Below are 20,418 nucleotides of genomic sequence, written 5' to 3'. Positions count from 1 at the left end.
TATAAATAAATAAATAAAAATATTCTATATGAACAAAAAAATTACTTCATTCTCAAGCATCTTAAAAAATTAACATTTTTTGTGAGACTGTGATTTCATTACTATGACATTCAGTAAATAAGAAACAAAAGGTAGCATTAGCATACATTTTTTGTCCTCTATCTTCATGACAAGTCATTATATGCATAAACACAATTACGTCTATAAAGAATACTATGTGGTGCCTGGGTGGCTCAGTCAGTTAAGCGTCCGACTCTTGATTTCAGCTTAGGTCATGATCTCGCCGTTCATGGGTTCGAGCCCCGCATCAGGCTCCACACTGACACTGCCAGGCCTGCTTGGGAGTCTCTCTTTCCCTCTCTCTTTGCCCCTACCCTGCTCACGTGTGTGCTAAGTACATAAATAAACTTGAAAAAAAGAGAATAATCTCATTAATCTCTCTTCTTTTACCTTTAGAAGCTTTTGGCACTAATTTAACATTTACCAAGAAAAATAGCTGTAACTTTCTATACTATTATTTGATTAATTCCACAAATATTCCAAATATTGATAATGTGCATATATTAAAGTGGGCCCTCAGGACTAACAAAGGGATATAATGATAAGTAAGACCTGATCTTGCCTTTTAGAAGGCTACCCTTTAGTTGGAGAGAACACACAATTATAGAAGACAAAAGGAAATAATTACGAAGCAGAAACACATACCATATTTTGGGGACCACCAAAGCAGTTGAAAATAATTCTTACTGGAGTACCCAGGGAAGGCTATAAGTGAATAAAGTGGTAAAGAGCACCGCAGACCGGAAAACCAGTATGAGCGAGGATAAAGAGGCGTGGTTGTTCACACAGGGTGCTCGCCAGGAGACTGCTGGGGAAATGTACCAGAAAGCTGGAACCTGGTCAGAAACAAGAACCCGCAATCTCCTGGTCAGCCTGCCCTTCTACTGCTTGCCCTTCCTGTGTTACACTCCACCTGAAGTAAACCCCTCCATTCTCTAAACACACCTCCTATCTGCCTACCCTCTCTGGACAATTCAGATTTACCAGCTTGCTTTTCTCTGCCAGAAATGTCCTCCTATATCTAAATATCAAAACAAAACAAAACAAAATTTTACTCATAAAGTCTCTCCTGACCTATTTACATAGACACAATCTTCCTTTTTTTGGAAAAAATAAAAGTTTATTTTTGAGAGTGGAGAAGGGGCACAGAGAAGGGGAGAAAGAGAATCCCAATAATCTTTTATTTCTATGTTCTGTGTGCTATCTTCCTTTGTTACCAATATTGTATAAATAATCTCTTCTTGATGAGACCGTAAATTTTCTTGGAGGAAGGTCCTGTCTAATAACACCTTCAGATTACTGCTTCACTCAACAAAGATGAGAAAAATATGGCCCCATCAAAAGAAGTTCCATGTCTACCCCCAGCACAGAGGAGTGGTAAGGCCTTACAGCCATACCGCCTGGGTTTGAATCCCAGCTTCTCCACTTAATTGCCAATATAACTTAGTATCTTCGACCTTCCGTCTCCTTATCTGTGAAATAAGGATGATGAGAACATCCATCTCTGTTGTGAGCCAAAGAGATTCATTCCATTTCTCCGTAGTTACTTGATACACAGTGAGTGTTCAACCAAACCAAATACTTGTTCAATGCAACATCATTACTACTTACCACCCAAGAAATGAATACTTTCAACATCAACTAATCAAAGAAATCAGAAATGAGTTCTTACAGTGAAACTACCTAAATTTCTAAATTTATAAAATAAGGAATTAAAAAAAATCCCACTGTTAAGGGATTGTGCATGATGGGACAACCTTCCAGAATTTCAAGTCTACAATTTTTCAAAATCCATTATACTACCTAGGTAAACTGGTACTTAGTCTTTTGGCTTTCCCTTTTGGCATTAAAATGTGTGTGACCAACAGTAGTCACCATTTATTTGTACAGCTGACCCTTGAACACACAGGTTTGTACCACACAGGTCTATTTATATGCCAATATTTTTTGATAAATACAGTATAGCACGGTAAATGTGTATGTTCTCTTCCTTATGATTTTGTTAACATTTTCTTTTCTCCAGCTTACTTTATTGTAAGAATATGGTATATTAAACACATAATACACAAAATACATGTTGACTGTTGATGTTATCACTAAGGCTTCCGGTCAACAGTAGACTATTACTAGTTAAGTCTTTGGGGAGTCAAAAGTTATATGCAGATTTCTGAATGCACTAGGCGGGGTGACTCCACTGCCCCTAATCCCTGCACTGCTGAAGAGTCAACTACACTTTAACACAGCTCTCCTTCCACACTCATAATTGAAGACAAGTTCATCCTCCATTACAGAGATACTTCTATACAGCAGCACAAGGCAGAAGCCAGTAAACATAGAACATATGTAAGTTGCCACTTTTCATTTTGTGGCTGTGTGGAAAGGAGAGCTAATCAGAGTCAGGCTTCCTCTAGGAAAGGGGCTCGCCCTAGCAAGGCAACAGCAGCTACTGGACTCACAGCCCAGCCCTACCACTTACTGGGTCACTTAATCTGTCTGAGCCTCTGTGTCCTCCTCGTATGTAAAATGGAGCTCTTAACAGTACTACCTCATGGGGTGTTAAACGATTCACATTCACGAAGCGTTAGGACAGTACCTGACACACAGTAAGCACTCAATGATAATTCCAGTTTCAAAGCCCGTATCTCCTAGCCCAGTTCCACAAGCTATAGTGGGACTGGATGCCACCAGAGGGAGGAAAACAATCTCCCAAGCTGTCTCAGCAGTGACTGCTCAACAGAAGGTGATTTCTCAACTTGTAAGAATCTCAGATCAACAGCCTCAACCATCAGTGGTGCCTGGTGACCCGCAAGAGCCACAAGCCCTTTTCCCCTCCTCTGTGACACACTGCCAACTCCTCCAGACTCAAGACTCAAGTTCAGATAGGACCTCCGTCAGGAAGTATTCCAGTTAGATCCAAGAGGTTAAGAGTGAAGTAAAATGTCAGAAATGGGAAAGGGTCAAAGAAGGAGAAGTAACCAGCTTAGAAATATTGGACATAATTAAAGAATCATTCCTGAATTACATGTATATTTCCATTCTTCTTCCCCTCTGGTTCTGGATAAACCAGAGAAAGGAAACTCATGTTTCTTGAGAGCCTACTACAAGCCAGGCACTGTGCTGGCTGCTTTATACACACTGGCTCAGGCAATCCTCTCAACACCCTCTGACACCTTTTACAATTCCCTTTTTTTGGTGAGGAAATAGGAAGAGGTTAAATAATCTGCCTAAAGTCACTGCCAAGTGACTTCAGCATGCTGACAAATGGAGTCTAAATACAGATGTTTTCCTGCAAAGCAGATGCTCTTTCTTAATCGAGCACACTGTCTACAATACTTTGTCCTCTTCAAGTCAGGACTGAACCAAGATCTAAAGATAAACATATATAATCAATAGTTAACAGGAACTATTTTACTTCTACATTTCATCAACTATATACCGTATTCTTTTTTTTTTTTTTTTTTTAATTTTAAAGAGAGAGAGAAGGAGGAAAGAGGAGGAGGAGGAGATGGGCAAAAGGGGAGAGAATCTCAAGCAGGCTCCATGCTCAGCATGGAGCCCAATGTGGAGCTCGATCCCACGAACCTGGGATCATGACCTGAGCCAAAATCAATAGTCAGACATCCAACCAACTGGGCCACCCAGGTGCCCCATATACCATATTCTTTGTTACCCAGCAGATGTGAACTACTGATATCCCCATGGTCTCTTGAAATCACCCAAGATCTCTCTCCAAATACCAGAACATGTATCAGAGTGTGTGTAACAAAGGAACAAATGAATGTTCCTTTGTTACACACACTCTGATACATGTCTAACTCAACATCACATCACAAGGAGAAAATGAATCGGGACATACTATACACAGAAAAATAGCTAAATTTCAACTGTGACAAGGAGAGGACAAAGGGATGCTACAGAAAAGTCAGAGAAAAATCAATATTCTTTCTGTCACAATGGCATTCCAGAAATGGCCCCAAGCCAGGAGTCACCTGGTAATGGTCGCTGCAATGGACGACGGTCTCTGACAGAGATATGTTTTCATGCATCTAGAAATAAATCCAAGGCCAACTAGGTGGGCTAATCTCTTCCTCCAAAATACCTTCAGGTTACCACAAGAAGAGACACTTGAGATAAAGCTATGTGGTAAACACCAGAAAGGCCCTGTTATTACAGAATACAATCAGTGAATCGATAGCCAGACTGAGCTAAAACCTCTCGCTTACCAAACTCTTGTTACTTATTTGACAAATGTCTGCTGAACACACAATGGTGCTGAGTATATAAAGACAGACAAGCCATAATCCCTCTTTCTTACAAACTCACAATCTACCTGGGGAAAATGTTTTTAAATTATCAACGACAATGAAGTGTGGTAAGTGCTACTATGCAAACAGTCTGAATAAAGACCCCCAGGGGAGTGCAGAGAAATAATTACCACGTCCTGGAGCAGTCAAACAGCCTTCACAAGTGTGTGCTGTGTGTGGGTGTGTGTTCGCACCACAACAACAGTGACAACATAAGACATGAAGCTGGCCTCAGCAAAGGCGTGGAAATAAGGCAGTGGTGCACAGCAAAGTCCGAGAATGGAACAGTGTCTGTTGTGGCTGGAAGGTATGGCAAATGGCTGCAAATTCTAATGCTTCTAGGGTTTGAGTGAATGTCAAAAAAAAGAGCAAAGCAAACCTGATGATAAGGAGCAGTCAACACTCTGCCTCCGTGTCTGATGGACAGGAGGAGGCTGCAGCAAAGTGGAACAGGCTGAGTCAGTCACGAGAAAGCAGAGGCTATGAGCCCCGGCCAATTGTTGCTGTGCAGAAACTTATGTACCTGCTTTTTCAAGTGAAAACAAATCCAGATTTCCATCTTAACTTTAAAAGTTCATCTTGAATTTAAACGTTTATCCAACAGATGAAAAATAGTTGAAAAAAACATCCTATAGGCGGAAACAAAATCTATCTGCGGGCTGGCCTCAGCCTGGGGGCTGCAAACCTACACCCTCCGATGCTGGATGTAAAGCAGAGGAAAAAGGCTGGGGATGGAGGCTGGGGACAGATTGTGAATGCCCTTGAACACCACACCACGGAGTTTGAACTCCACCTTGACACCCATAGGTGTCATGAAAGAAGATGCACAGATCTGTACTTCAGACAAGCATCCCTCAAACTGTGTCTCTAAGAAGTGCTGCTGGGAAGTATCGTTTGAAACAACTGGCTAGTGGTGTCATGAACATGGATAATAGAAGAAGGGACTGAACACAGGGTAGACCAGCTATGAGATAATTACATCTGTCCAGACGAGAAGACAGACACGAAGAACGGAAGATGGCTGTTGAAGAGAGAGTGCGGCTCTGGGTAGAGGCCGTGAGAAAGAAGGAGCAGCACAGGAAAATGACGGATGGGCAACCTTGGACACACACTGCGGGACTGAGCTCTACTCGGTCACAGCGCCGGGACTTCTCTCTTCCTTTTTGTTTCTGTCACAGATTTCTCAAAAATCAGAATTACAGTATTGTTCCTCTCCCAGACCAAATATGGCTACTACTGCAGCAGACTTTTAAAAACCGGCACTAATTAACAGGGAGGCTGTGATGGCTCATTCTGGTGTTAATGTTAAACCCGACTGGCTACAGGGTGCCCATGTTAAATGCTCTTAAACATTATTTCTGAGTGTCTGTGAGGGTGTTTAGCATTTAAATTGGTAGGCTCCATCAAGTAGACTGCCCTTTCCAATGTGGGTGAGCATCATACAATCTGTTCAGAGGTATTTAGTGTCCTGTCTTTTCGCTTCCTGTCTGCTTGAGCTGGAACATCACCGAATCTCCTCTGGCCTTTGGACTGGCATTTAAAACCACTGGCTCCCCTGGATCTGAGGCCTTCTGACCCACACTAAATTTTACCACTGGCTTTCCTGGGTGTCCGGCTTGAAGAAAGCAGACTGCGGGACTTCTCAGCGTCCATAATCCTATCAGCTAATTTGTCATAAGTAATCTCTCTCTATATATAACATATTCTGGTGGTTTCTTCAGAGAACTCTAACCAGTACAGGTGCTTTGCAAACATTTAAGGAATTCAGCACAAGAATGAGAGCATGAATTCAGTTTGGTTAAAAAGAAAAAATTTATCCCAAAAATAAAGGTCACCTCCAGTTGCAGAATACATTCCCCAGTGATGCCTAGGATCTGGGCTTGATCACTCACACAGATACTGACATTTCTGAAATTCTTTCAGCTTTCAGCTTTCAGCTTGGTGCTTTTTATGTATGTTTTCTACAAAAACAGTTTTAAAGGTACAGCATTTTCACGAAATAACTGATTTTTCCTAGCATTTTTTACTTTTTTTTTTTTTTTTAGCAAGACTCACCTCTGTGTAGTAACTGCTTCAGTTGACAAGTTTGGTAGAATTCTCTGGTAGTCAGCATTACCAGGTATCTTTTCCTGTCCTATCAGAAATTCACTTCCATATTTTTATTCTTAACACAATATACAACCTGAGTACTGTGTGATACCACACTACACTACGCTGTCACCACCCACCAAAAAAGTGAAATTCAAAACTGTTTCCATGAGGATCTGGGTGAGGATAATGTCATGTTGGTTCTGTTCTCATGCACAGTTGCACCAGAATTCGAAGGTTAGACGCTAGCTATTCATGTGATGAGCTTAACCATTTGATTCTGCCTGGGTCCTCTTGGACCTTTCCTCACTTCATGAGGAGATGTGGCAAAGCCCGCAGTACAACAGTGTCTGAGGGACAAGACACAGGGAGACGGAGAGAAGGACCTGGAAGGCTCCAGGGAGACAGCAGGCTGGGCCAGCACACATGAATCGGCAAAAACTAATGATCTGAAACAACATTAACAGAAGCCTTTGGCATTTCAAAATTCAGACTGCTTCTTCTCCACCACACGAGCATCATTCTGTCTCCCCTCTCCCCAAGCTAGCTATGTATTGGCTCGATTATACATTTTTGTTTGTCAGAACATACACAATACAGCTGTGTTTGGCAAAAAATAACCGGATGGATTCACATGGTGTTATTCTGTACCTTAATGTTACTGAAAGCTACCACAGGTTTCATAACCATGCTATCCATCTACTTAGGGCGATGGAAGGCAGAATGAAATAGGGCCCAACAACTGATAAATACCCTTACCTTTCAATTTATGCCTAAACTCAGACCATTACACTTATGCCACAAACCTCAACTATGCCATAAACTTGGGCAGAGCCTTAACAGTAAGAAAAATGTATCAGAGGACTAATTGAGTCAACACAAGAAAACTCAAACTATTTCACATTAAATCTTCAAATCAGATTCCTTTTCTATTGGTCTACACAGGGAAAAGGGGTATTGGGACAGTCCTTTAAGGATGAGGCTGAGAGGAATACAAGGAAATCAGTATGTCATACCTTTGGCAACATTCCACAAGGAGGCTGTTTTTTCACCCGACTGTAAGCTTCTTGCGTAAAGGGAACATGTATTACTCACCTCTTTATCCCCACAGTACTTAGAACAGCCTCTGGTGTGAGTAGGCTCATGGTAATGGCTACCAAGCTGGTAATTAAAATTCTCCAAGAAACAAAGTTCTTATTCAAAATTAGCCTCCAGGCGTATGGAGCACTTCTGAAGGTACCGCTGTATTGGAAAGGGGAAGGTCCCACTCTATACAGAAAGGGGCAGCTTCATAAAAACAGTCGAGAACACGGTCTTGGATGACTCTTTTTTTTTTTTTTAAACCTAAAAAGTAAAGGGGATTTGTGCACATGGAGGCTTACTGTCACATATGGGGGAAAGCTAGGAAAAGAGACCAGGCAGGATGAACAGAGTGTGTCCCATGCAGCAAAGAACTGTCTCAGAGGAGCAAAAGAAGTGAATTCTGGGACCGTTTTCTTTTGCTTCTATCAGCACAAGAACAGGATACAGAGGGCCGAAGCTCAAATGGGATTCAAAGCACAAGAGCACCTCCATAAATTACTGAGCTGGTTCACAGTATAACTACCACCAACACACCTCCGTTATCTCATTTGGTCTGCCACCAAAATGAGTTCTAGTGCTCACAGAGTTACTAAAGGATTACCACCCGAGAACCTGAGCTTGTACTAGAGTCTTCCTTAGTACTTTTCAAACTTCTTTACCACAGGATGTTTTCTTCAAATAAAATTTTACAAACAGCCCTGATGTATAAACAGGTGAAATCAGAACTCCTCTGATTTACTGCCCAGGTTGCAGTAGGTGGCCCAGAGTCCTGTAGCACTTTCGATGCAACATTTGAAAACTACTGATGGGTCCAAACTCCTCATTTGACAGAGAGGTTAAGCTGCTGCCCAGGCAGTGAAGGAAAGAGCCAGAACCAAAATCTAGGAATGCCAACACCCAAAAAGGGTTCTTCGCCTGGTATTCCATGCTGTTTCTAAAAAACAAAAGAAGAGGACAGAGTTCATACTTACCATCTTTGTTTAGCCATTGCTTTCTTGTTCTGTACAAAAGGAGCTTGTTGTGGACATACGGTAGGAGGAACTTGACACACCAGCTTTCCACACCAAGTTTGTTTTCTACCAGGACTATGGGACTCCGGTTATACCTTGCTTCAGGACATGGGATCAGACCAATCTCATCTCTGAATATGTAAAACATAAAGAAGAATTAAAGATAAGACTGCTAGCTTTCCAAATCCTCCAGAGTATTAAAAAGAAAAGCAACATATTTCCCTCTCTTAAAAATAGTATTTAGCTCACTTGCTGGATTAGTAGGCACTAAAAAAAAAAAAAAGTTTTTAATACAGACTATAGTACAGGAAAATTAGTATGCTGACTCCCCATCGACAGAAATGAAAACTGGTCTAATCTTTGGATGGAAATATGAAAACGTCTTTCAAAATTTTAAACTGCACATACTCTTGACCCCCAGTGATTCCACTGCTCAGAAGTTATCCTAGGCCAAAGTATATCAATGGGATGTTTATTGCAACATTGCAACACAATTGCAAACAATCTAAATTGTGTCAACATAAGACAGAAGAATGTGGATTATCCATGTGGTAGAGATGTACAAAAATGAGGCAGACTGGCATACACTGGTTTGGAAAGGATGCCAAGATCTGTGAAACCAGAAGAAGAGCAAAATGCCCAACAGTGTGTGGCACAAAGCCTTTTATATATATATTTTTAGAAGAAGAATCCCAAGAAATTTGGGGACAAAGAATTTTATTTTTATACGGTTTAAATTTCCTAATCATTTGAATGTATCATTTCTATTTTTTAAAAATGTCAACAAATGTACTTGTGGGTTGCCTAATAATGTATGAGCAGAAACAAATTATCAAAAAACTAGTTATCTTGTCAATGAGACTGTGGGCCTCTTCTTATGATCTTTTATACGTTATTAATAAAAAAAATTAACACACACTGATAAATGTTGCTGAAACAGAAAATACATTTTAGAATCTGATCATTTGCATTTAAGGTGACATCTTCTTTCAAACCACTTCAACTTAGTTGAAAATTTACATTTGAGGTGGAGATTTAATAAACAGAATGTACAGCCGCTGACTTACATAGGAAATGAACCAGCAAGCATAAAAATGGTTTTGCAAAACCTGCACATGCCTTTCAACTATAAACAAGTTACGATAACTGGCTACATTAAAAAAAATAGAAAACTGGTTTTCAGAGCTTATGTATGACATTATCTATTATGTCCCTGGGATTCCCCGACCAAGAACAGAGTAGTATGATAGATGCAAGAGGGGGAAACATGTTCAATTACAGGTTATAAGAAAAGCCCTCTTTTTTTGTTAAACTGGCGGGAGGCTATGGAACTAAAATAAAATCCTTCCTGGAAACTCTAAACCGGAGAGCAGAGCACAGAGGTACACTACTTTCTACTGATCGCTTCCTTAAGGACAGAGGGATACCTCAAGAAACAAGGGTACTCTACGGGTTAAGTTACTAACCATTCTTTCAAGGTGATTTAACTTAAGGTAGATTTTGAGACCTAAGGCTTTTTTTGTCCTGACCACTGGCCCAGTTGATTCAGAAGTGTGCTGATATACGACGTCGGAACTATTTAAACATTTGCTGATACTGGGTACTGTGTTAGGTTCTGAAAATGCAAAAATGAATAAAACAAGGTGGACCCAGACTTCATAGGGCTGACAGTTTTGATGGAAGTGGTATCAATATCTATAATAAAATGTTACCACTGTGCCATTCCAGTGGTATAAAGAAAGTGCTGTGAGAAGAACTAAAGCAATGCTGAGAGCACACCTGACCTCCTCATCCAGTATTCAAAAACGTTTTTGCATTTGTGTTTGGTTAACGTAAAATCTACCTAATCCGCTATTAGGATAACTAGCCACATCCAGAGCTATCCCTAACACGTGGCTGAATCTCCGGCATTTTCTGGTTTTCAGGTTTTACTATATAAAGTAGAACATTTAAAAATTAAACTAGAATTACAGTAAAACAAAATAAACTCACCCTCATTATTTTAAGGAAGTCTGATCTCTGAGATCTAATAACCACTTACAACACTTCAAAGAACTGCAGAAGTCAACAGTACAAATGCCAAGTAACAGGAATAAAAGAACCCTATATTCTGGGTACATTTGGGGGGGGGGGGTTAAATTCGCCATGTAAAAACCTGCCTTGCTCATTATTTATACCAAAAGTAAAATGCCCAATTAAATATCCGGTACCTAAATGAAAGGACAGAGCCATGTGCACAAATAAAAAAAACACACTTCTTTAGTTGGGTACCATTCTCCCAGGAAATAATTTTTAAAAACAAGAATGCCCTGATACTGCAGACGCACAGTAACTGCCGCCGAAAGGCTGGTTATTGTGAACTTGAGGAATAACATTCAAATCAATCGTTTTCAAAGAATATCACTTCTTGACTCTCCAAAAGAACATTATATCTGATCTCCTTCTTTTTTAAAAATTTTTTTTTGACATTGATTTATTTTTGAGAGACAGAGAGAGGCAGAACATGAGCAGGGGAAGGGCCGAGAGGTGGAGAGACCCAGAATCCGAAGCAGGCTCCAGGCTCTGAGCTGTCAGCACAGAGCCCGAAGATGCGGGGCTCGAACTCACAAACCCCGAGATCATGACCCGAGCCAAAGTCAGACACGCAACCGACTGAGCCACTCAGGTGTCCCTGATTTCCTTCCAATGCAGGGGGCCTAAGTCCTAGTTTTCATTTGGCCTCTACAGACCTCACTTTTCCTCATTTGTAAAATGGTGGAATTGCATTACATCTCTAAGGGAAATGGACTGCTAGGTCTCATTCAGCTTTCAAATTCTGACTGAGAAACCTGACAGTTATTCTCATGTAAGGAGAATGAAAATGGCTACAGCGGGGGAGCGAACATTAAAAGAGAGGTAGCAAAAGCACTCAATCTTCCAAGGTCCAGGGTTCTCGCTACCCTCTGGTCTACCTCTAACAGTCCAATGTGAATGTGGCAAGTCACTGGTCATCAGTACCCTTATCTGCAATACAGGATTAACAACGCCTGCTAGGAAAAGCAAACACAAGGTAAAGTATGTGGTAAGCTATAAAGTGACAGGCAAAGATGAAGTGTATTATTTTTAATTCAGTAGAGCCTGAGGCCAAAGAGAAAAGTTACTCGATTAACAGATGGGAAGCTGAAGCAAAAAAGTTAAGCCTTTGTCATTATTTGACCCTAAAATACAGTGCTTGGCTGCTTTCTAAAAATATAACATGTACTTTAGAAAGATAGGTAGGTCAGTAAGCTTCCAAGTAACAGTGTGTTTGACTTCAGACTTCTTCTATGCTGAGTCCCTGAGGTCATAGTCCACTTTTTTTTTTTCAGACAATTTGGAATAGGATTCCAGAATCATTTTAAAATTGGAAGGGACCTCATTCCCCCAGTATCTCATTTTTTTCAGACAAGGAAACTGAGGTCCACTGAGGTTAAGATGATCACCCAAGGTCACATTGCTAATGCTAAGTTAAAAATCTGGATCTCTTAATAGTTAGCCCAGAACCCATGATGCTAATGATAAAAACATCAGTGAAAGCAGGCAGAATTTAGATTAATTCCTTCCAGATTTCTGGGAAGATTTCTGGCTATTTAAATTCTAATTTCATACTCAAGAAAAGTTAGAACACCTGGGGGCAAAAATAAACTAAAAGTCTTTTGTCATCCCTCTACGCTACTGTTTGGGAATGCATCCTTTTTTTCTAAATGTTTCACAGAAGTGGGATTATAGTGGGCATACTCTCCTATAATCCTCTTTAAAAACAACAGTTCACATTAAACATTTTCCTACATAATTAATTTTTATATATGAATATAAATGGTTGCAATGAATGTGCTATAAATATTAAATACAACTCCAGTTACTTCTTTGTGAAATAATGTTATAAGAGAAATCTCTGACTCTTTCACCACCACCAAATTCCAGTCTTTTTCAGGTTTCTGGCAATTTAGATTCCTGGTGTTTAACAAGCACACTCAACACCTGTGTAACCAACGTCATAGGATTTTTAAAGACATGAAGGTTTGGAATGGTGAAAAAGTTCTAATACTAAAGAGATACCACGAAGCTCACTTTTTAGGTTACCTTCGAAGGCTGCTCCAAAAAAAGAGCAAAATGGAATGTACCAACATATTTACTTGAAAAGATCATCCACAGCATGGTACAGCTTTCTAAGTGCTTCACTTCACAATGGGGATCCACTGGCTTCCAGATGAAGTTCAAGGTTCATGTAACACGGACACTGACTTTGTTCCTGATGTTTGGACAGCTTCTCTTGTCTGCACTTTTTAGAAACACCCTCAATTAGAGTAGGCCCACATATTATTTTCAAAAGTAGTATCACCCAGTTTCCCTTTTGGGTGGGAAGAAGGGTCCCCAAATTCTAAACTGATCCTGTAACATGGAGCGACCACACAGAAAACAAGCCCAAGGATTCTGGAAACGGTACAAATCTTCTTAATCTAATAGTCATTTTGTTATTTCTTTACCCTGGAAATCCTTCCTAAATGACGAAATAGGAGAGTTAGTGAAATAGCTAACCCTTTCATATAGACAATTAAAACTACCAGTGATTAAATCAAGATGTTTCAGAAACTTCACAGGCTTTCTCAATTCTAAAGAGTACTAATTTCACATATCACTTACTGGACTTATTTTTAAAACAGCTACATAAATTGTTATTGTTTGTTGAGTGTTCATTATGTGTACTGCTCTGTGTTTGGTTTTACATAAACTATTTCATTTGTTTCATACAATAATCTCAAAAAGCGGAAATTTTAACCCTTCTTTATAAACAGTCTTGTCTAAGTCTACCCAGGTACTAACTGACAAGCCAAGATTCAAATTCAAACTTTCACAACTATACTATTATTTAAATAAACACATAAAAAAATCAAGTGTAAAAAGACAATTAGGATTGTGGTTTCCTACTCTTCAGCTCAACTTACAGATTTGCCTTTCCTTACTACTCCATTACTCAAAAATTTCCACTGGGGACTCTCCACTGCCGATGCAGTGTATTTTCCCTGACCCAGCTCTTATCTATCCCTCATGTCTCAATTTAATTGCTATTTCCTCAAAAGAACTATCTTGAGCTTCAAATACAAATTAGTCCCCTCTGTTATTATTCTTTCAAATATACTTCTTCTTTCAGGCTCTTCCCATAATCTGTGTGGTTTGTTCCACTGGGCTAAGGACCATGTGTGATATGTTCACCAACCTTCACCCCACTCCTAGACCTGCACACCCAGGGGCTGGAATTCTATCTGTGAAATACAGGTGCTCTTTTGCTGAATGCATACATGGAATGCAAGAAATTAAGTCAAGGACTTCCATAATTTGACTCTACCGTATCTTTTCTATCACATCTTGCTGCTTCAGGTTAATTTCCAGTTCCATGTGGAGGTGGCTCCCTCTCTGAAACTATAAATCCTACCAGCCTTCAAAGTTCAGCTCAAAGCCCACCTCCCCTAAGGCCCTTGGCCTAGACATACGAAGCCTTCCTTCTATGTCTAATACACTCACACAGCACTTGCTCCCCGTGCTGCTAGCCCAGCCTCTACCACTAACTGCTCTGCCGTAAATCCTAATTTACTATTCACGCAGGTGGGTGTTCGTCTCTATCTAGAGCTACATTGTGCAATACAGTGGTCACTGAGCACATACGACCCATGAGTAAGTCAAATGACATTAAATACCATTTAAAATTCAGTTCCTCATGCACATTAGCCACATTTGAAACATTTTATAGTTACACATGGCTAGTGACTACCACACTGGACAGCACAGAAACGGGGCAATTCCACCATCATAGATATTTCTGTGCCTTGAGTATGAGAACTATATTTTATACTTCTTCCTATCTATACCATGAGGATACTACCTACAGCATCTCATAAACAGTAAGAGTTCAATATTTTAAAGATTAATAAAAAAAAATAACTCAGTAGATAAGAAACCTTTGACATGACCCTAATTACACCATAAACATCTGTCTTCCACGTTAGCAAAGGTCTATACATTAAACTATTGTTATGGGGCACCTGGGTGGCGCAGTCGGTTAAGCGTCCGACTTCAGCCAGGTCACGATCTCGCGGTCCATGAGTTCGAGCCCCGCATCGGGCTCTGGGCTGATGGCTCAGAGCCTGGAGCCTGTTTCCGATTCTGTGTCTCCCTCTCTCTCTGCCCCTCCCCCGTTCATGCTCTCTCTCTGTCCCAAAAATAAATAAACGTTGAAAAAAAAATTTTTTTAAACTATTGTTAGTCCCTGGGTCAAGCCTTCAGCTGTTTTCCAGTGGTATTCTCTAAGAGTCAACCATACAAATAACATTTCTATGGTATTTTTCAGTTTATGAAGTACCTCACATTCATCATTCAGTTGGCCAGTACAGTTTTCTGAGGAATACGGAAATTTAGGTTAAAGCTAATATCTACCAAGTGGCAGATAAGGGCCAGACACAGCGTGAGGTGATTTTCCCGTGTTATCATCAACCTCACCAAATCAAGAGGAAACTGAGGTTACCAGGGGGTAACCTATCCACATCCAACTGTAACAAAACCTACATCTTAACCAATGCATGTTCGACTCCTCCTGGGAAGCATTCTTACAGAAACAAAGTCAGTATGTTTAATGGAGTGGATGTTGTCGAATAAAATTACAAACTATCTTGTGTTTGAAGAAAAAAGAAAACAGAAAGTAAAGAGAAAAACTTTTCTTGGTAATACGGAAAAATATAGTTAGGTACTAACTTTCAAGATAAAACAATGCCTCCCCCCCTCCCCCCCTCCTTTAACCAGAAATACAGCCTGTTTATTTTGGAAGTAAGAGGGATAGATTACAGGAAGAAGTACAGGCAATTTTGAAAAATCCAAATCAAACATTCTGAAAGAATCTGCGCAGTAATACTACTGAAAATATCATTAGTGTAGGAAACATATACTAAAAAATAGCTGAGGATTAATATTAAGCAATGAGTTATTTCAATTCTTCAGGCCTATACTATGTATCAACATTTCAAATTATTTCAAATGCTCAACTTATTTCAAACTATTAAATCTTGAATGATCTAAGTGTTTATTGATAATATTAAATCTGGCACTGATAGAAAGCGTATTAATGAGATTTCACCATTAAAAATAAGATTGGGGGGCATAAAAGTCCTTAATGAGTTTCAGTAAATAGGACCCAGAAGAACGAGATGTGCTCCAAACTGCACTGTCTCAACCCACCAAACCAGTGAACACTCAATCTCAGTTTCTTCAAATATAAAACACCGATGTGCTTTTAAAATCTACCGCAGAGAAGAGAAACTACTGTACTTGTTAGACTTCTTTCTAATCTCTGCTATAATTTCTTCAAGAAAAACATCATTGATGAGAAAAGAGGCCCTTCACTTAGCCAACTTTTTTTTTTTTTTTTTTTGAGGTTGTCTCTTATTTACACCCAAGCTCTCATTCACAAAAAGGGACTGAAAAGACTGATACACAAGGCATCAAAGCATTCTTCAGAAGACCCAGGACCCACTATGGTGACTGCCAGGAGATCATTCCCAACACTCCCTCAAAAAAAGGCAGCAGTCACAAGGGGAAAGGAAGTGGACGCTGTCAGAGGCAGCAGGTGCGTTCTGAGGCCAGCAGCCTTTTGTTTTTAATGAGGCGCTGTTACGGTCTCCAATTGTGTGCCACAAGGGAGCAAGACATCTGAGGGCTTCTTAACTTCTAGAAGCATCATTTAGATGTAGGTCTGCTACCTTCTTTAGGCAGAAAAGCTTAAGGGTGTCGGGCTTAAAAGGCTTAAAAAGAGTAAGTATTCATGTGTTCCAGTTTAAAAAATAAATTATTAGGGGAGCCTGGGTGGCTCAGCGGGTTAAGCACCCAACTCTTGGTTTCAGCTCAGGTCACGATCTCATGGTTCATAGGTTCAAGTCCCGGACTAGCCTCTGCGCTGACAGTGTGGAGCCTGCTATGGATTCTCTCTCTCTCACCCTCTCTCTCTGCCCCCTCCCCAACTCATGCATATGTGTGCTCTCTCTCTCTCTCAAAATAAATAAACTTAAAAGAAATAAAATAAAATATTAAAAGAAAAACCCCACAATTAGAAAAAGTGAAAATACAGTAATATAAAACTGGATTCCATGACTCTTTCTTTTGGTAGGGGAGGGGGCAACGAGAGAAGGGTGGTAATTAAACACTCTTGCTTCTCCCGACTCTTCTGTATACTGTAGACATTTCTTTTATTAGCTTCCTTTTTCGCTCGTTACATGAAAGCAGAAGTGTCAGAAAGAATACAGTGTCTTCTAGTATCTTCCCAGAGTACTCCAAGTACCATGAAAAGGAAGGAGGGAACGATACATGTGTCAGCCCTGTGGTGTCCTACTTAAAGAGGGCAGCAGTGTCAGGATAAGAACAGAGTGACTATGTTCCCTGTAACTATGAATCAGCTAACGCTACAAAGTGTCAAGTTTTCATCCGCTTTACACCAGACCCATCCGAAACCTACCGAAGCTACACTCCTGAAAATGCCCTGATCACCTTCAAAGCAGGATGTTTCATCCGAGTCCTTCTACAACCTTGGGACAAGTGAGGCGAAAGTCAAAAGCAGCCTCAAACTACCTTTGGCTAGGAAGCTGAGGGTTTTCTGGTCCACTGAAAAGAAGACGATCGGTGACACTTCCCCCCCCCCCCCGCCCCTTACCATCGGTCCGGGACGAACCTCAAAGAGTTGTATTTACAAAGCATCTACAGAGCCACATTGTGCGTGCCCGTGTACCTTACGCGGATGCAGGATGTGGACACACGGGTGAAGTCCTTCGAGTTGCAAGAACTCCCAGGGAAGGGGTGGGAAGGAGGGCGAAAAAAGTCGCTCCGTTTTGATTTTCCGAGGTCACTTCTAGGGACTCGCCCGCGACCGCGTTCCGGTAGCGGCAAGCGGGCCCTGCGGCGGCCGCCAACACTCCGGCCCCGACCTCGCTCGGTCCTCTCCAGCGAGGGGCGCGCGAGCCCGGGACCTGCCCCTTAGATATCAGCTCGCGGCTCGGCTCCGCCCCTGCCCGCCCCCGAAGACCCCCGGGGGCGACCGAGGCGGCGGCGGCGCCGCCGGCGCCGGACTCACATGTGCGGATTCCTCCTGAAGGCGTTGGTGATGTCCTTCACTACCCGCTGCACCAGCACCGCCACCTCCTCGCTCGTCTCGGCCATGTTGGTGGCGGCCGCGGCGGCTCGGGCGCGCCTCCGGGAGAGCGCCGGACGGCCGGCGGGAGTTCCGCGGGGAGCGCGCGCGTGTGCGCCGGTTTGGCCGCGCTCCCGCCCCCGCCGCAGTCGCGGCCGCCGCCGCAGCCGCCGCCGCCGCCGAGCACTTCCGGGTCACGCCGCCGGAGGCCGGGGCGTGGCGCCAGCCGCCCACTGGGGCTGAGGCTGCCTGGTTGGTCCCCGACTTTTGCTGGTACCCGAGTTTCCAAGTGTCCCGGAAGATGCTGCAGAGTTACTTGAGGTCAATGTTTTACACGTTTTATGTTAATTTGTAGTCCACTCAGGGCCGAGGAGGGAGGAGTCTTGCTAAAGGCAACCTTCCGGAGCCAGAGTCGGTCTGAACCCCACCCCCGACGCCGCCCGGGCCACCCACTGTCAGCTGCTCTGGGAACCAGCCCCCGGGAGCTTCTGGAGGAAAGTTTAACTGAGAGCGCAGGTCCTCTGGAGCTGTTAGTCCCCGAGTGTTTGAGAGCCTCTTCGCTTTATTTTCCCAACTGAAGGGACGAGGCGGTCCGCAGACGCTGGTGGCGGAGTGAGCCCCAGTTGGACCGTGTTGGTGACCTTGTTTTGTACCCGCGTGCCAATTTCGCCCTCCGAGCAGCCATTTTCAAAAACTGAATTAAGAAAAATTTAATTAATCCATTAAAAGAGGAAAAAGGAAAGTTATTTGCCACCTGGCTATAGGGTGTGGACATACAGAAATATGTTTTAGATTTTCTACTTTGAGTGTACTTCATTTTGTACATCATTTGGCGTGCTTTGAACGTTGCGTGTCAGTTTTGGAGTTAGAAAACCAAGATCCTGACGAAGTTTGCGCTTAATAGCCATAAACCCTGCTACAAAAAATTTTTTAAGAAAACCTAGCTTTCTAAAATGCCATAATTTTCACAGATCAGATTTCCCTTCACCCTTCTGTGGTAGAAAAATCTGGGTGCCTTTGGTTCACTTATTTTTACTTAATCCTTGCTTGAGATCCGTATCTTTAAAAAAAAAACAAACTTCTTAAAATCAAGCTCATAGTCTGTTTACTGTGAAACAGTGTGGCACATTTGAAGTAGGATTGATGATTGTGAAAGTAGAAACCATACATTTGTTGCCAAATTAGTGAGTGAGAAATATAAACGAACTATATCCAGCGGATGCTATTCCCTGTGGGTATGTTTGTAAAGGTTAGTTAGACCTCCTGTCTGGACACCGGCCTTCTGGTTTTAAAAGAAATGAATTAGAAGGTTCATAAAATTGTATAAAAGCCAGGTGGGACATTTGAGTAAAAGGAAACAATCCTTAACCTCTTGACAGGTTCCCAAATGAGGCAATGACGTGAGTGAATGTGTGTTTAGATTCCAAGGCCAAGGATTACTTCAGATATCCTAGTTACTCTTTAAGAATGTGATACCAATCCTCAAATGGTTCGTGTTACAACTGGCAAGTCTTCTTCGTCTTCACTAAAAGCCTTGCATCCTTTCCTAACAAAAGATGGAAAATAAATCCTGACTTCCCAAAAATACAAACATTTTTTTTTTCAGAGACTTCCATTTTTATCTTAAAAATCAGTGGGATTTGGGGGCACCTCGGTGGCTCAGTCGGTTAAGCCTCCAACTCTTGGTTTCGGGTCAGGTCATGATCTCATGATTGATGAGTTCAAACCCCACATCAGGCTCTGCCCTGAGGGTGCAGAGGCTGCTTGGGGTTCTCTCTGTCCCATCTCTTTCTGCCTTCCCCGACCCCCGCCCCCGCCCCCACAATCTCTGGGTCTCTCCAAAATAAAACATTTAAAAAAAAAATGAGATTTAAATTTTTCACTCTAATATATTTAACAGGAAAAAAACCACAAACTTTGTCCTTATATCCCGAAGTAAAATTGATATTTCAGAAAGATAATTAATTTTTCTGTTTTTCTATTTACGCCCTCCCCCCCACACACACCTAGGTGCACACACACCTTCTTTGAACTCATTTGAAAGGCATGAATTATATGTCTGTTTCTTCTAAGAATTCACAAATTGTTTCACCCAATTTTGGATTTATGTGTAGAACTCAAATTTTTTAGAATTGGAGCATATTAGAACTGTAATCTAGCCCTCTAATTTTGCATATAAAGAAATAGATTCAAAGAAGTTAAGAATGTAAATTCATGAGACTTTATAATGGTATGTATATAAGGAGAGGATGTGATAAATTTAGCATGATTTGTTGAAAAGATTTGTTGAAATCTTTTGTCAAAGATTTACATTCAGGGATCTGCAAAATATATTTACTGCTAATAATGAAATATTGTAAATACCTTAAATGCCCAACATTGGGAATTGAGTAAATTATAGTAAATCTATAAGATCAAATACTATTTGTCATTTAAAAGCACATTAAAACTAAAAGAGTATATACCAAACTCTTAGTGGGAGATATATTTATAGGAGAATTTTACTAAGTAACTCAAAGAACAAAGTATAATATTTATAATTTAAGAAGAATTTTAGAAGTTTATGTTAATAAAAATATTTGTAAGTCAACTATCTCATATGCATATTAATTTTCTTAGAGATACTGATTTTTAAGTGACCTCTAGTTGTTCACATATCTGTGAATATATTTTGACAGTCCACCCCCCC

At 41.2% G+C, this 20,418-nt stretch overlaps 2 protein-coding genes across 6 annotated transcripts in view; one reads left to right on the top strand and one right to left on the bottom strand.

Moving 5' to 3' along the window:
• PTAR1 (protein prenyltransferase alpha subunit repeat containing 1) overlaps positions 1–17,919 on the bottom strand; it is a 49,762-nt gene extending 31,843 nt beyond the window's left edge. The window contains exons 1-2 of one of the 3 annotated variants that reach the window (XM_053205289.1): positions 17,673–17,919; positions 8,507–8,676 (exon numbers count right to left, since the gene is read on the bottom strand). In XM_053205289.1, coding sequence (XP_053061264.1) covers positions 8,507–8,676; positions 17,673–17,758 — 256 coding nt within the window. In that variant the 5' untranslated portion in view covers positions 17,759–17,919. Of the gene's footprint in view, positions 1–6,419; positions 8,470–8,506; positions 8,677–17,672 lie in introns of all 3 variants that reach the window. The other 2 variants (XM_053205287.1, XM_053205288.1) reach the window with 2 other exon arrangements.
• MAMDC2 (MAM domain containing 2) overlaps positions 17,910–20,418 on the top strand; it is a 401,951-nt gene continuing 399,442 nt past the window's right edge. For all 3 annotated transcript variants that reach the window (XM_027041065.2, XM_053205285.1, XM_027041067.2), the window contains exon 1: positions 17,910–18,050. The gene's annotated coding sequence lies outside the window, so the exon portion shown is untranslated. The remainder of the gene's footprint in view (positions 18,051–20,418) is intronic.

The sequence above is a fragment of the Acinonyx jubatus genome, chromosome D4 (genome assembly GCF_027475565.1).
Source record: "Acinonyx jubatus isolate Ajub_Pintada_27869175 chromosome D4, VMU_Ajub_asm_v1.0, whole genome shotgun sequence".
Lineage (NCBI taxonomy): Eukaryota > Metazoa > Chordata > Mammalia > Carnivora > Felidae > Acinonyx > Acinonyx jubatus.
Note: the sequence above shows the minus strand (reverse complement) of the source record. Positions and strands in the feature narration are given on the sequence as shown.